Source organism: Oncorhynchus gorbuscha, unplaced genomic scaffold, assembly GCF_021184085.1.
Source record: "Oncorhynchus gorbuscha isolate QuinsamMale2020 ecotype Even-year unplaced genomic scaffold, OgorEven_v1.0 Un_scaffold_1065, whole genome shotgun sequence".
NCBI classification, from domain to species: Eukaryota; Metazoa; Chordata; class Actinopteri; order Salmoniformes; family Salmonidae; genus Oncorhynchus; species Oncorhynchus gorbuscha.
In genome coordinates, this window is record NW_025745961.1 from 179,779 (window position 1) to 197,531 (window position 17,753).

General features: G+C 53.9%; 1 protein-coding gene across 1 annotated transcript in view; it reads right to left on the bottom strand.

Moving 5' to 3' along the window:
- Positions 1 to 17,525, bottom strand: part of LOC124021154 (transmembrane protein 192-like) — a 43,674-nt gene extending 26,149 nt beyond the window's left edge. The window contains exons 1-5 of the mRNA XM_046336506.1: positions 17,372 to 17,525; positions 14,403 to 14,555; positions 13,121 to 13,204; positions 12,945 to 13,038; positions 12,212 to 12,340 (exon numbers count right to left, since the gene is read on the bottom strand). Coding sequence (XP_046192462.1) covers positions 12,212 to 12,340; positions 12,945 to 13,038; positions 13,121 to 13,204; positions 14,403 to 14,555; positions 17,372 to 17,401 — 490 coding nt within the window. The 5' untranslated portion in view covers positions 17,402 to 17,525. The remainder of the gene's footprint in view (positions 1 to 12,211; positions 12,341 to 12,944; positions 13,039 to 13,120; positions 13,205 to 14,402; positions 14,556 to 17,371) is intronic.
- Between the last annotated feature and the right edge of the window lie 228 nt (positions 17,526 to 17,753).

Below are 17,753 nucleotides of genomic sequence, written 5' to 3' on the forward strand. Positions count from 1 at the left end.
TTCCCAAACAGAGAGTGGCAGAATACCTGACCACTGTGACTGACCCTAAACAGAGAGTGGCAGAATACCTGACCACTGTGACTGACCCTAAACAGAGAGTACACAGTGGCAGAATACCTGACCACTGTGACTGACCCTAAACAGAGAGTACACAGTGGCAGAATACCTGACCACTGTGACTGACCCTAAACAGAGAGGACACAGTGGCAGAATACCTGACCACTGTGACTAACCCAAACTTAAGGAAAGCTTTGACTATGTACAGACTCAGTGAGCATAGCCTTGCTATTGAGAAAGGCCGCCGTAGGCAGACATGGCTCTAAAGAGAAGACAGGCTATGTGCTCACTGCCCACAAAATGAGGTGGAAACTGAGCTGCACTTCCTAACCTCCTGCCCAATGTATGACCATATTAGAGACACATATTTCCACGAGAAAAGGGCAACCAGTGAAAAACAAACACCATTGTAAATACATCCCATATTTATGTTGATTTATTTTCCCTTTTGTACTTTAACTATTTGCACATCATTACAACACCTTATGTAGATATATACTGCATATAGACATAATATCACATCTGAAATGTCTTTATGGAACTGAGTGTAATGTTTAATGTTCATTTCATTTTTGTTTATAGTCTAGTTCACTTGCTTTGGCGATGTTAACATACGTTTCCCAATACAGCCCTTGAATTGAATTGAATTGAATTGAGAGAAAGAGAGAGAGGGCTGAATAGGGATTGTTATTCTATTGGGTGTCTGAATAGAGCAGGACAGGTACCCCCTCTCTGACATTAGACAGGCCGTTGTGATGCAGATTAGACAGGCTGGGGGAGGGGAGGGGGAGAGGGGTACCTGTGATGTAGATCACTCTATAGACAGGCTGGGGGAGGGGGAGGGGGGTACCTGTGATGTAGATCACTCTATAGACAGGCTGGGGGAGGGGAGGGAGAGGGGGGACCTGTGATGTAGATCACTCTATAGACAGGCTGGGGGAGGGGGGGGAGGGGGTACCTGTGATGTAGATCACTCTATAGACAGGCTGGGGGAGGGGAGGGGGTACCTGTGATGTAGATCACTCTATAGACAGGCTGGGGGAGGGGGGAGAGGGGTACCTGTGATGTAGATCACTCTATAGACAGGCTGGGGGAGGGGAGAGGGGTACCTGTGATGTAGATCACTCTATAGACAGGCTGGGGGAGGGGAGGGGGAGAGGGGCACCTGTGATGTAGATCACTCTATAGACAGGCTGGGGAGGGGAGAGGGGTACCTGTGATGTAGATCACTCTATAGACAGGCTGGGGAGGGGAGGGGGGGGAGAGGGTTACCTGTGATGTAGATCACTCTATAGACAGGCTGGGGGAGGGGGAGGGGGTACCTGTGATGTAGATCACTCTATAGACAGGCTGGGGGAGGGGGAGAGGGGCACCTGTGATGTAGATCACTCTATAGACAGGCTGGGGGAGGGGGGAGGGGTACCTGTGATGTAGATCACTCTATAGACAGGCTGGGGAGGGGAGGGGAGAGGGGCACCTGTGATGTAGATCACTCTATAGACAGGCTGGGGAGGGGGGAGGGGGGGAGAGGGGCACCTGTGATGTAGATCACTCTATAGACAGGCTGGGGAGGGGGGGAGGGGTACCTGTGATGTAGATCACTCTATAGACAGGCTGGGGGAGGGGAGGGGAGGGGATGTAGATCACCTGACAGGCTGATGATAGATCACTCTATAGACAGGCTGGGGAGGGGAGGGGGAGGGGGTACCTGTGATGTAGATCACTCTATAGACAGGCTGGGGGAGGGGGAGAGGGGTACCTGTGATGTAGATCACTCTATAGACAGGCTGGGGGAGGGGGGGGGTACCTGTGATGTAGATCACTCTATAGACAGGCTGGGGGAGGGGGAGGGGGTACCTGTGATGTAGATCACTCTATAGACAGGCTGGGGGAGGGGGAGGGGAGAGGGGTACCTGTGATGTAGATCACTCTATAGACAGGCTGGGGGAGGGGAGGGAGGGGGAGGGGGGTACCTGTGATGTAGATCACTCTATAGACAGGCTGGGGGAGGGGAGGGGGGTACCTGTGATGTAGATCACTCTATAGACAGGCTGGGGGAGGGGAGAGGGGGTACCTGTGATGTAGATCACTCTATAGACAGGCTGGGGGAGGGGAGGGGGTACCTGTGATGTAGATCACTCTATAGACAGGCTGGGGGAGGGGGAGGGGGGAGGGGTACCTGTGATGTAGATCACTCTATAGACAGGCTGGGGGAGGGGGAGGGGGGTACCTGTGATGTAGATCACTCTATAGACAGGCTGGGGAGGGGGAGGGGAGGGGAGAGGGGTACCTGTGATGTAGATCACTCTATAGACAGGCTGGGGGAGGGGAGGGGGTACCTGTGATGTAGATCACTCTATAGACAGGCTGGGGGAGGGGAGGGGGAGGGGTACCTGTGATGTAGATCACTCTATAGACAGGCTGGGGGAGGGGGGAGGGGGTACCTGTGATGTAGATCACTCTATAGACAGGCTGGGGGAGGGGAGGGGAGGGGAGAGGGGTACCTGTGATGTAGATCACTCTATAGACAGGCTGGGGGAGGGGGGAGGGGGAGGGGGTACCTGTGATGTAGATCACTCTATAGACAGGCTGGGGGAGAGGGAGGGGGTACCTGTGATGTAGATCACTCTATAGACAGGCTGGGGGAGGGGAGGGGGGGAGGAGGGGTACCTGTGATGTAGATCACTCTATAGACAGGCTGGGGGAGGGGAGGGGGGTACCTGTGATGTAGATCACTCTATAGACAGGCTGGGGGAGGGGAGGGGGAGGGGTACCTGTGATGTAGATCACTCTATAGACAGGCTGGGGGAGGGGGAGAGGGGAGTACCTGTGATGTAGATCACTCTATAGACAGGCTGGGGAGGGGAGGGGGAGGGGTACCTGTGATGTAGATCACTCTATAGACAGGCTGGGGGAGGGGGAGGGAGGGGGAGAGGGGTACCTGTGATGTAGATCACTCTATAGACAGGCTGGGGGAGGGGGGGAGAGGGTACCTGTGATGTAGATCACTCTATAGACAGGCTGGGGGAGGGGAGGGGAGGGGGTACCTGTGATGTAGATCACTCTATAGACAGGCTGGGGGAGGGGAGGGGGGGGAGGGGTACCTGTGATGTAGATCACTCTATAGACAGGCTGGGGGAGGGGGAGGGGAGAGGGGTACCTGTGATGTAGATCACTCTATAGACAGGCTGGGGGAGGGGAGGGGGAGGGGGGTACCTGTGATGTAGATCACTCTATAGACAGGCTGGGGGAGGGGGAGGGGAGGGGTACCTGTGATGTAGATCACTCTATAGACAGGCTGGGGGAGAGGGAGGGGGTACCTGTGATGTAGATCACTCTATAGACAGGCTGGGGGAGGGGGGAGGGGAGGGGGTACCTGTGATGTAGATCACTCTATAGACAGGCTGGGGAGAGGGAGGGGGAGAGGGGTACCTGTGATGTAGATCACTCTATAGACAGGCTGGGGGGGGAGAGGGGTACCTGTGATGTAGATCACTCTATAGACAGGCTGGGGGAGGGGAGGGGGTACCTGTGATGTAGATCACTCTATAGACAGGCTGGGGGAGGGGGGTACCTGTGATGTAGATCACTCTATAGACAGGCTGGGGGAGGGGGGAGGGGTACCTGTGATGTAGATCACTCTATAGACAGGCTGGGGAGGGGAGGGGGGGAGAGGGTACCTGTGATGTAGATCACTCTATAGACAGGCTGGGGAGGGGAGGGGAGGGGAGGGGTACCTGTGATGTAGATCACTCTATAGACAGGCTGGGGGGAGGGAGGGGAGAGGGGTACCTGTGATGTAGATCACTCTATAGACAGGCTGGGGGGGGGGGGGGGTACCTGTGATGTAGATCACTCTATAGACAGGCTGGGGGAGGGGAGGGGTACCTGTGATGTAGATCACTCTATAGACAGGCTGGGGGAGGGGAGGGGGTATCTGTGATGTAGATCACTCTATAGACAGGCTGGGGGAGGGGGGGGAGGGGTACCTGTGATGTAGATCACTCTATAGACAGGCTGGGGGAGGGGAGGGGGTACCTGTGATGTAGATCACTCTATAGACAGGCTGGGGAGGGGGAGAGGGTACCTGTGATGTAGATCACTCTATAGACAGGCTGGGGGAGGGGAGGGGTACCTGTGATGTAGATCACTCTATAGACAGGCTGGGGGAGGGGGGAGGGGGTACCTGTGATGTAGATCACTCTATAGACAGGCTGGGGAGAGGGGAGAGGGGGGGGAGGGGTACCTGTGATGTAGATCACTCTATAGACAGGCTGGGGGAGGGAGGGAGGGGGGTACCTGTGATGTAGATCACTCTATAGACAGGCTGGGGGAGGGGAGGGGGTACCTGTGATGTAGATCACTCTATAGACAGGCTGGGGGAGGGGAGAGGGGGTACCTGTGATGTAGATCACTCTATAGACAGGCTGGGGGAGGGGGAGGGGAGGGGAGAGAGGGGGTACCTGTGATGTAGATCACTCTATAGACAGGCTGGGGAAGGGGGAGGGGGGGGGTAACCTGTGATGTAGATCCTCTATAGACAGGCTGGGGAGAGGGGGGGGTGCCTGTGATGTAGATCACTCTATAGTCAGGGAGGGGGGAGGGGAGGGGGAGGGGTACCTGTGATGTAGATCACTCTATAGACAGGCTGGGGAAGGGGAGGGGGAGGGGGGTACCTGTGATGTAGATCACTCTATAGACAGGCTGGGGGAGGGGAGAGGGGTACCTGTGATGTAGATCACTCTATAGACAGGCTGGGGGAGGGGAGGGGGTACCTGTGATGTAGATCACTCTATAGACAGGCTGGGGGGAGGGGAGGGGGTACCTGTGATGTAGATCACTCTATAGACAGGCTGGGGGAGGGGGGAGGGGGGTACCTGTGATGTAGATCACTCTATAGACAGGCTGGGGGAGGGGAGTACCTGTGATGTAGATCACTCTATAGACAGGCTGGGGAGGGAGGGGTACCTGTGATGTAGATCACTCTATAGACAGGCTGGGGGAGGGGAGGGGGGTACCTGTGATGTAGATCACTCTATAGACAGGCTGGGGGAGGGGGAGGGGGTACCTGTGATGTAGATCACTCTATAGACAGGCTGGGGGAGGGGAGGGGAGAGGGGGTACCTTTGATGTAGATCACTCTATAGACAGGCTGGGGGGAGGGGGGGAGAGGGGTACCTGTGATGTAGATCACTCTATAGACAGGCTGGGGGAGGGGGAGAGGGGTACCTGTGATGTAGATCACTCTATAGACAGGCTGGGGGAGGGGGAGGGGACAGGCTGGGGAGGGGGTACCTGTGATGTAGATCACTCTATAGACAGGCTGGGGGAGGGGGAGAGGGGGTACCTGTGATGTAGATCACTCTATAGACAGGCTGGGGGAGGGGAGGGGAGAGGGAGGGAGAGGGGTACCTGTGATGTAGATCACTCTATAGACAGGCTGGGGGAGGGGGAGGGGAGGGGGTACCTGTGATGTAGATCACTCTATAGACAGGCTGGGGGAGGGAGGGGAGGGGAGGGAGAGGGGTACCTGTGATGTAGATCACTCTATAGACAGGCTGGGGGAGGGGAGGTGGGTACCTGTGATGTAGATCACTCTATAGACAGGCTGGGGGAGGGGAGGGGGAGAGGGGTACCTGTGATGTAGATCACTCTATAGACAGGCTGGGGGAGGGGGAGGGGGGTACCTGTGATGTAGATCACTCTATAGACAGGCTGGGGGAGGGGAGGGGGGTACCTGTGATGTAGATCACTCTATAGACAGGCTGGGGGAGGGGGAGGGGGGTACCTGTGATGTAGATCACTCAATAGACAGGCTGGGGGAGGGGAGGGGAGGGGGTACCTGTGATGTAGATCACTCTATAGACAGGCTGGGGGGAGGGGAGGGGGAGAGGGGTACCTGTGATGTAGATCACTCTATAGACAGGCTGGGGGAGGGGAGGGGGGTACCTGTGATGTAGATCACTCAATAGACAGGCTGGGGGAGGGGGAGGGGAGAGGGGGTACCTGTGATGTAGATCACTCTATAGACAGGCTGGGGGAGGGGAGGGAGGAGAGGGTACCTGTGATGTAGATCACTCTATAGACAGGCTGGGGGAGGAGGGGAGGGGGTACCTGTGATGTAGATCACTCTATAGACAGGCTGGGGAGGGGGGAGGGGGGTACCTGTGATGTAGATCACTCTATAGACAGGCTGGGGGAGGGGGGAGAGGGGTACCTGTGATGTAGATCACTCTATAGACAGGCTGGGGGGGGGGAGAGGGGTACCTGTGATGTAGATCACTCTATAGACAGGCTGGGGGAGGGGAGGGGGTACCTGTGATGTAGATCACTCTATAGACAGGCTGGGGAGGGAGAGGGAGGGGGGTACCTGTGATGTAGATCACTCTATAGACAGGCTGGGGGAGGGAGGGGGGAGGGGGTACCTGTGATGTAGATAACTCTATAGACAGGCTGGGGGAGGGGGAGGGGGGCACCTGTGATGTAGATCACTCTATAGACAGCTGGGGGAGGGGAGGGGGTACCTGTGATGTAGATCACTCTATAGACAGGCTGGGGGAGGGGGAGTACCTGTGATGTAGATCACTCTATAGACAGGCTGGGGGAGGGGGAGGGGGTAACCTGTGATGTAGATCACTCTAACAGGCTGGGGGAGGGGAGGGGGGAGAGGGGGTGCCTGTGATGTAGATCACTCTATAGTCAGGGGGGAGGGGGGGGAGGGGTACCTGTGATGTAGATCACTCTACCACAGGCTGGGGAAGGGGAGGAGGGGTACCTGTGATGTAGATCACTCTATAGACAGGCTGGGGGAGGGAGAGGGGTACCTGTGATGTAGATCACTCTATAGACAGGCTGGGGAGGGGGAGGGGGGTACTGTGATGTAGATCACTCTATAGACAGGCTGGGGGAGGGAGGGGGAGAGGGGTACCTGTGATGTAGATCACTCTATAGACAGGCTGGGGGAGGGGGAGAGGGGTACCTGTGATGTAGATCACTCTATAGACAGGCTGGGGGAGGGGGGGGTAGTGATGGATCACTCTATAGAGGGGGGAGGGGAGAGGGGTACCTGTGATGTAGATCACTCTATAGACAGGCTGGGGGAGGGGAGGGGGAGAGGGGTACCTGTGATGTAGATCACTCTATAGACAGGCTGGGGGAGGGGAGGGGGGGTACCTGTGATGTAGATCACTCTATAGACAGGCTGGGGGAGGGGAGGAGGGTACCTGTGATGTAGATCACTCTATAGACAGGCTGGGGGAGGGGAGGGGGAGGGGTACCTTTGATGTAGATCACTCTATAGACAGGCTGGGGGAGGGGAGGGGGTACCTGTGATGTAGATCACTCTATAGACAGGCTGGGGGAGAGGGGGAGGGGGTACCTGTGATGTAGATCACTCTATAGACAGGCTGGGGGAGGGGAGGGGGTACCTGTGATGTAGATCACTCTATAGACAGGCTGGGGGAGGGGGAGAGGGGTACCTGTGATGTAGATCACTCTATAGACAGGCTGGGGGGAGGGGAGGGGGAGGGGAGGGGAGGGGTACCTGTGATGTAGATCACTCTATAGACAGGCTGGGGGAGGGGGAGGGGGAGGGGGTACCTGTGATGTAGATCACTCTATAGACAGGCTGGGGGGAGGGGGAGAGGGGTAGGGGAGAGGGGTACCTGTGATGTAGATCACTCTATAGACAGGCTGGGGAGGGGGAGAGGGGTACCTGTGATGTAGATCACTCTATAGACAGGCTGGGGGAGGGGGAGGGGGGAGCACCTGTGATGTAGATCACTCTATAGACAGGCTGGGGGAGGGGGGGGGTACCTGTGATGTAGATCACTCTATAGACAGGCTGGGGGGAGAGGACAGGTACCTGTGATGTAGATCACTCTATAGACAGGCTGGGGGAGGGTAGAGGGGAGGGGGGGTACCTGTGATGTAGATCACTCTATAGACAGGCTGGGGGAGGAGGGGGAGAGGGGTACCTTGATGTAGATCACTCTATAGACAGGCTGGGGGGAGGGGAGAGGGGTACCTGTGATGTAGATCACTCTATAGACAGGCTGGGGGAGGGGAGGGGGTACCTGTGAAGTAGATCACTCTATAGACAGGCTGGGGGAGGGGAGGGGGTACCTGTGATGTGATCACTCTAGGGACAGGCTGGGGAGGGGGAGAGGGGTACCTGTGATGTAGATCACTCTATAGACAGGCTGGGGGAGGAGGGGGAGAGGAGGGAGGGGTACCTGTGATGTAGATCACTCTATAGACAGGCTGGGGAGGGGAGGGGAGGGGGTGCCTGTGATGTAGATCACTCTATAGACAGGCTGGGGAGGGGAGGGGAGGGAGGGAGGGGGTACCTGTGATGTAGATCACTCTATAGACAGGCTGGGGGAGGGGTACCTGTGATGTAGATCACTCTACAGACAGGCTGGGGGGAGGGGGAGGGGGTACCTGTGATGTAGATCACTCTATAGACAGGCTGGGGGAGGGGGTACCTGTGATGTAGATCACTCTATAGACAGGCTGGGGGGGGGGAGGGGAGGGGTACCTGTGATGCAGATCACTCTATAGACAGGCTGGGGGAGGGGAGGGGGAGGGGGTACCTGTGATGTAGATCACTCTATAGACAGGCTGGGGGAGGGAGGGGGAGGGAGGGGGTACCTGTGATGTAGATCACTCTATAGACAGGCTGGGGGAGGGGGTACCTGTGATGTAGATCACTCTATAGACAGGCTGGGGGAGGGGAGGGGGAGGGGGTACCTGTGATGTAGATCACTCTATAGACAGGCTGGGGGAGGGGAGGGGGGGGGGAGGGGAGAGGGAGGGGGGTACCTGTGATGTAGATCACTCTATAGACAGGCTGGGAGGGGAGAGGGGTACCTGTGATGTAGATCACTCTATAGACAGGCTGGGGAGGGGAGGGGGGAGAGGGGTACCTGTGATGTAGATCACTCTATAGACAGGCTGGGGGAGGGGGAGGGGTACCTGTGATGTAGATCACTCTATAGACAGGCTGGGGGAGGAGGGGTACCTGTGATGTAGATCACTCTATAGACATCCTGGGGGAGGGGGAGGGGGAGAGGGGTGTGTGATGTAGATCACTCTGTAGACAGGCTGGGGAGGGGGAGGGGGGTTACCTGTGATGTAGATCACTCTATAGACAGGCTGGGGGAGGGGGAGGGGGTACCTGTGATGTAGATCACTCTATAGACAGGCTGGGGGAGGGGGGAGGGGGGGGGGGGTACCTGTGATGTAGATCACTCTATAGACAGGCTGGGGGAGGGGAGGGGAGAGGGGGTACCTGTGATGTAGATCACTCTATAGACAGGCTGGGGGAGGGAGGGGAGAGGGTACCTGTGATGTAGATCACTCATAGACAGGCTGGGGGAGGGGGAGAGGGGTACCTGTGATGTAGATCACTCTATAGACAGGCTGGGGGAGGGGGGAGGGGGGTACCTGTGATGTAGATCACTCTATGACAGGCTGGGGAGGGGAGGAGAGGGAGGGGAGGGGTACCTGTGATGTAGATCACTCTATAGACAGGCTGGGGAGGGGGAGAGGGGGCACCTGTGATGTAGATCACTCTATAGACAGGCTGGGGAGGGAGGGGAGAGGGGTACCTGTGATGTAGATCACTCTATAGACACTGGGGGAGGGAGGGGTACCTGTGATGTAGATCACTCTATAGACAGGCTGGGGGAGGGGGAGGGGGTACCTGTGATGTAGATCACTCTATAGACAGGCTGGGGAGGGAGGGGTACCTGTGATGTAGATCACTCTATAGATAGGCTGGGGGAGGGGGAGGGGGGTACCTGTGATGTAGATCACTCTATAGACAGGCTGGGGAGGGAGAGGGGGCCTGTGATGTAGATCACTCTATAGACAGGCTGGGGGAGGGGAGGGGGTACCTGTGATGTAGATCACTCTATAGACAGGCTGGGGGAGGGGGTACCTGTGATGTAGATCACTCTATAGACAGGCTGGGGGAGGGAGGGGAGTACCTGTGATGTAGATCACTCTATAGACAGGCTGGGGGAGGGGAGGGGAGAGGGAGGGGGTACCTGTGATGTAGATCACTCTATAGACAGGCTGGGGGAGGGGAGGGGGAGAGGGAGGGGGTACCTGTGATGTAGATCACTCTATAGACAGGCTGGGGAGGGGGTACCTGTGATGTAGATCACTCTATAGACAGGCTGGGGGAGGGGGGAGGGGAGGGGGTACCTGTGATGTAGATCACTCTATAGACAGGCTAGGGGAGGGGAGGGGGAGAGGGAGGGGGAGAGGGAGGGGGTACCTGTGATGTAGATCACTCTATAGACAGGCTGGGGGAGGGGAGGGGGAGAGGGGTACCTGTGATGTAGATCACTCTATAGACAGGCTGGGGGAGGGGGGGAGGGTACCTGTGATGTAGATCACTCTATAGACAGGCTGGGGGAGGGGGAGGGGGTACCTGTGATGTAGATCACTCTATAGACAGGCTGGGGGAGGGGGAGGGGTACCTGTGATGTAGATCACTCTGTAGACAGGCTGGGGGGAGGGGGAGGGGGGTACCTGTGATGTAGATCACTCTATAGACAGGCTGGGGAGGGGAGGGGGTACCTGTGATGTAGATCACTCAATAGACAGGCTGGGGGAGGGGAGGGGGAGGGGGAGGGGGGTACCTGTGATGTAGATCACTCTATAGACAGGCTGGGGGAGGGGAGGGGAGAGGGGTACCTGTGATGTAGATCACTCTATAGACAGGCTGGGGGAGGGGAGGGGGTACCTGTGATGTAGATCACTCAATAGACAGGCTGGGGGAGGGGGGGAGGGGAGAGGGGTACCTGTGATGTAGATCACTCTATAGACAGGCTGGGGGAGGGGAGGGGAGAGGGGTACCTGTGATGTAGATCACTCTATAGACAGGCTGGGGAGGGGAGGGGGTACCTGTGATGTAGATCACTCTATAGACAGGCTGGGGGAGGGGGAGGGGTACCTGTGATGTAGATCACTCTATAGACAGGCTGGGGGAGGGGAGAGGGGTACCTGTGATGTAGATCACTCAATAGACAGGCTGGGGGAGGGGAGGGGGAGGGGGAGGGAGGGAGGGGGGGGCACCTGTGATGTAGATCACTCTATAGACAGGCTGGGGGAGGGGGAGGGGTACCTGTGATGTAGATCACTCTATAGACAGGCTGGGGGAGGGGGAGGGGAGAGGGGTACCTGTGATGTAGATCACTCAATAGACAGGCTGGGGGAGGGGAGGGGGAGGGGGGGAGGGGGTACCTGTGATGTAGATCACTCTATAGACAGGCTGGGGGAGGGGAGGGGAGAGGGGTACCTGTGATGTAGATCACTCTATAGACAGGCTGGGGGAGGGGAGGGGGGTACCTGTGATGTAGATCACTCAATAGACAGGCTGGGGGAGGGGAGGAGAGGGGTACCTGTGATGTAGATCACTCAATAGACAGGCTGGGGGAGGGGGAGAGGGGTACCTGTGATGTAGATCACTCAATAGACAGGCTGGGGGGAGGGGGAGGGGGTACCTGTGATGTAGATCACTCAATAGACAGGCTGGGGGAGGGGAGGGAGGGGGTACCTGTGATGTAGATCACTCTATAGACAGGCTGGGGGAGGAGGGGAGAGGGAGGGAGAGGGGTACCTGTGATGTAGATCACTCTATAGACAGGCTGGGGGAGGGGAGAGAGGGGTACCTGTGATGTAGATCACTCTATAGACAGGCTGGGGGGAGGGGAGAGGGGTACCTATAATATAATAATAATAATAATATATGCCATTTAGCAGACGCTTTTATCCAAAGCGACTTACAGTCATGTGTGCATACATTCTACGTATGGGTGATCCCGGGGATCGAACCCACTACCCTGGCGTTACAAGCGCCATGCTCTACCAACTGAGCTACACAGGACCACTGGGGATGTAGATCACTCTATAGACAGGCTGGGGGAGGGGGGAGAGGGTACCTGTGATGTAGATCACTCTATAGACAGGCTGGGGGGAGGGAGAGGGGTACCTGTGATGTAGATCACTCTATAGACAGGCTGGGGGAGGGGGAGGGGTACCTGTGATGTAGATCACTCTATAGACAGGCTGGGGGAGGGGGAGAGGGGTACCTGTGATGTAGATCACTCTATAGACAGGCTGGGGGAGGGGAGGTGGGTACCTGTGTAGATGATCAGACAAGGCAGAGAGACCAGGAGCTCCAGTCCCAGAATCCCTAGCAGCAGATAAACAGGAAGATGATCCACCTCTGGCAGACCAGCTGACATGACCACCAACACCGCCGTGTTCCCTACACACACACACACACACACACACACACACACACACACACACACACACACACACACACACACACACACACACACACACAAATTATTTAACTAGTCATTTAAGAACTGATTCTTATTGACAACAGGCCTTCCCCCGAACGTAGCGGCCTCCCCCCGGCCAAACCCAGACAACGATGGCCTCCCCCCCCGGCCAAACCCAGACAACGACGGCCTTCCCCCCGGGCAGACGGCCCCCCCGGCCAAACCCAGACAACGGCGGCCTTCCCCCGGCCAAACCCAGACAACGACGGCCTTCCCCCGGACAACGACGCCCCGGCCAAACCCGGACGACGGCAGCCTTCCCCCAACCGGCCAAACCCGGACGGCGACGGCCTTCCCCCGGCCAACGAGGCCTTCCCCCGGCCAAACCCGGACGACGCGGCCCCGGCCAACCCAGACAACGGTCCTTCCCCGGCCAAGCGGCCTTCCCCCGGCCAAACCCGGACGACGATGGGCCAATTGTGCTCTGCCCTATGGGACTCCCTTACCACGGTCGGATGTGATACAGCCTGGATTCGAACCGAGGACTGTAGTGATGCCTATTGCACTGAGATGCAGGTGTACCTGCAGAGTGGATGAGGAAGGGCAGGTGTTTCAGGGTGCGGTTGTCTCTGTAGAAACACAGGTATCCTCTGCTCCTCACTCGGCTGTGGTGATGCTGAACACACACACCAAACAACAACACACACAGCCACACAAACACCTTCCCAATCACCACCACACTCTGCCCCGAACATTACCCAACACACGGACACACTCCTCCCCCCGCCAACCTCCAACACACACACTATGGCAACACACACACTCAGAGACACATACACCACCTGGGGACACAGAGAGAACACCTGTCAGACAGAGACACCACCTGGGGACACAGAGAGAACACCTGTCAGACAGAGACACACACACCACCTGGGGACACAGAGAGAACACCTGTCAGACAGAGACACACACACCACCTGGGGACACAGAGAGAACACCTGTCAGTCAGAGACACCACCTGGGGACACAGAGAGAACACCTGTCAGACAGAGACACCACCTGGGGACACAGAGAGAACACCTGTCAGACAGAGACAGAGACACCACCTGGGGACACAGAGAGAACACCTGTGTGTGTCTGTACACTACAACAGGGATGTGTGTGTGTCTGTACACTACAACAGGGATGTGTGTGTGTCTTTACACTACAACAGGGATGTGTGTGTGTCTTTACACTACAACAGGGATGTGTGTCTTTACACTACAACAGGGATGTGTGTGTGTCTGTACACTACAACAGGGATGTGTGTGTGTCTGTACACTACAACAGGGATGTGTGTCTTTACACTACAACAGGGATGTGTGTGTGTCTGTACACTACAACAGGGATGTGTGTGTGTCTGTACACTACAACAGGGATGTGTGTGTGTCTGTACACTACAACAGGGATGTGTGTGTCTGTACACTACAACAGGGATGTGTGTGTGTCTGTACACTACAACAGGGGTGTGTGTGTGTCTTTACACTACAACAGGGATGTGTGTCTTTACACTACAACAGGGGTGTGTGTGTGTCTTTACACTACAACAGGGATGTGTGTGTGTCTTTACACTACAACAGGGATGTGTGTGTGTCTTTACACTACAACAGGGATGTGTGTGTGTCTTTACACTACAACAGGGATGTGTGTGTGTCTTTACACTACAACAGGGATGTGTGTGTCTTTACACTACAACAGGGATGTGTGTGTGTCTGTACACTACAACAGGAATGTGTGTCTGTACACTACAACAGGGATGTGTGTGTCTTTACACTACAACAGGGATGTGTGTCTGTACACTACAACAGGGATGTGTGTGTCTGTACACTACAACAGGGATGTGTGTGTCTGTACACTACAACAGGGATGTGTGTGTCTGTACACTACAACAGGGGTGTGTGTGTGTGTGTGTGTGTGTGTGTGTGTGTGTGTGTGTGTGTGTGTGTGTGTGTGTGTGTGTGTGTGTGTGTGTGTGTGTGTGTACACTACACTACTACATACCTGCAGCAGCAACAGCAGGACAGCAGGACAGTGTGTGGGGAGAGTCGTGAATTCTCTCCTGATAGCAGACTGCAGGGCATCATGGGAGATCAGCGGTCCGTCCACTAAAGGGTCCTCCTCAACACTCTGAGACACATCTACTGATGAACTGACCTGCAACACACACACACACACACACACACACACACACACACACACACACACACACACACACACACACACACACACACACACACACACACACACACACACACACACACACACACACACATCAGCGTTGCATTGCACTTTATCATGGTTAAACTCAAGAATGGACTCTTGGATTTACACAAAATATATATTTACACTTTAAATGCTGAATACAACAGGTGTAGTAGACCTTACAGTGAAATGCTGAATACAACAGGTGTAGTAGACCTCACAGTGAAATGCTGAATACAACAGGTGTAGTAGACCTCACAGTGAAATGCTGAATACAACAGGTGTAGTAGACCTCACAGTGAAATGCTGAATACAACAGGTGTAGTAGACCTTACAGTGAAATGCTGAATACAACAGGTGTAGTAGACCTCACAGTGAAATGCTGAATACAACAGGTGTAGTAGACCTGACAGTGAAATGCTGAATACAACAGGTGTAGTAGACCTCACAGTGAAATGCTGAATACAACAGGTGTAGTAGACCTCACAGTGAAATGCTGAATACAACAGGTGTAGTAGACCTCACAGTGAAATGCTGAATACAACAGGTGTAGTAGACCTCACAGTGAAATGCTGAATACAACAGGTGTAGTAGACCTTACAGTGAAATGCTGAATACAACAGGTGTAGTAGACCTTACAGTGAAATGCTGAATACAACAGGTGTAGTAGACCTCACAGTGAAATGCTGAATACAACAGGTGTAGTAGACCTCACAGTGAAATGCTGAATACAACAGGTGTAGTAGACCTCACAGTGAAATGCTGAATACAACAGGTGTAGTAGACCTTACAGTGAAATGCTGAATACAACAGGTGTAGTAGACCTCACAGTGAAATGCTGAATACAACAGGTGTAGTAGACCTTACAGTGAAATGCTGAATACAACAGGTGTAGTAGACCTTACAGTGAAATGCTGAATACAACAGGTGTAGTAGACCTCACAGTGAAATGCTGAATACAACAGGTGTAGTAGACCTTACAGTGAAATGCTGAATACAACAGGTGTAATAGACCTTACAGTGAAATGCTGAATACAACAGGTGTAGTAGACCTTACAGTGAAATGCTGAATACAACAGGTGTAATAGACCTTACAGTGAAATGCTGAATACAACAGGTGTAGTAGACCTCACAGTGAAATGCTGAATACAACAGGTGTAGTAGACCTCACAGTGAAATGCTGAATACAACAGGTGTAGTAGACCTTACAGTGAAATGCTGAATACAACAGGTGTAGTAGACCTCACAGTGAAATGCTGAATACAACAGGTGTAGTAGACCTGACAGTGAAATGCTGAATACAACAGGTGTAGTAGACCTCACAGTGAAATGCTGAATACAACAGGTGTAGTAGACCTCACAGTGAAATGCTGAATACAACAGGTGTAGTAGACCTCACAGTGAAATGCTGAAGACAACAGGTGTAGTAGACCTCACAGTGAAATGCTGAATACAACAGGTGTAGTAGACCTTACAGTGAAATGCTGAATACAACAGGTGTAGTAGACCTGACAGTGAAATGCTGAATACAACAGGTGTAGTAGACCTCACAGTGAAATGCTGAAGACAACAGGTGTAGTAGACCTCACAGTGAAATGCTGAATACAACAGGTGTAGTAGACCTCACAGTGAAATGCTGAATACAACAGGTGTAGTAGACCTTACAGTGAAATGCTGAATACAACAGGTGTAGTAGACCTCACAGTGAAATGCTGAATACAACAGGTGTAGTAGACCTTACAGTGAAATGCTGAATACAACAGGTGTAGTAGACCTTACAGTGAAATGCTGAATACAACAGGTGTAGTAGACCTTACAGTGAAATGCTGAATACAACAGGTGTAGTAGACCTTACAGTGAAATGCTGAATACAACAGGTGTAGTAGACCTCACACCTCACAGGGGGGTGTAAATAGTGACTATGCAGAAATAACAGAGAGTGACAGTGGTATGATAGAGGGGGGTGTAAATAGTGACTATGCAGAAATAACAGAGAGTGACAGTGGTATGATAGAGGGGGGTGTAAATAGTGGCCATTTGATTAGATGTTCAGGAGTCTTATGGCTTGGGGGTAGAAACTGTTGCCTTGGGGGGGGTAGAATCCGTTTAGAAGCCTCTTGGACCTAGACTTGGGGCTCCGGTACCGCTTGCTGTATATCCTCACTATGTCCACTTGATCTATTTTGTATAATGTATATAAAGTGTACATTCTGTCTCTGTATGTTGTCTATGGCAGGCAGCACCATATCACACCACATCGCCAAGTCAAATTCTGAGTATGTGTAAAATGTACGAATAAAGGGGTTTCTGAAAGGTTGTGACTCTTGAGTTTATCAGTGGGTTTAAAGTATATTTACTTTTACTCAAGTATGACAATTGGGTTCTTTGTCCTTTGTCGGGTTAACTAGACTTCAAGCTTTTAACTAGACTTCTATCTAACCCAACAGCGCCCCCCAGCGGGCGACACGGTGCCAATACACAACCCGAGAGAAACAACAAGGACAACAACTAACATCCCATCTCAGTCTCACCCTGTAGAGAGAAGACAGCATATGAGCTGTGTAACGTTTTCAAATGTCCTATTAGCTGAAGACTCGGTGGCTTTGTTTCATCTCAGATAGTAACAGAGGTAACGGTAGATAAATAACTATCTATCGCCTTCTTCCGGTCTATTCCTAATGGGAGAATAACTAATAAGCTCACCGATTGGCTACCGACTGTTATCAGTTAGTGTCTGGACCACAACACGGAACGGGACGGTGACTTACTGCACGGTGCGACATCCCTTCCGATTCCATGGTGTGTTGAAGTCGCACAGGTTAACTCTTCAAGAGAAAGCTTTATAAAGCTAGATACACACAGAAATGTTCATTTAAAAAGCGTCTGTTTTAGCGGATAGCCTCATACTCCGCTTCCCATGTGACAGCGGTGTTTCTCTGTTATTGGTCCGGTCGGGCAGCCCACTGCTCCATATACGGTTCCACCTTGTAGTTTTCTCTGTTGCGTTTCACCCCCGATTACAAATAATACTCTTCCTTTCAATCATTTCCAAGACCACACAAAAAAGGTTTTTAACATTGTTTGTTTGATATTGTACCGTGAAATACAATATAACCTCCTGTCTGTAGTTACAGTGAGAGGATTCATGTA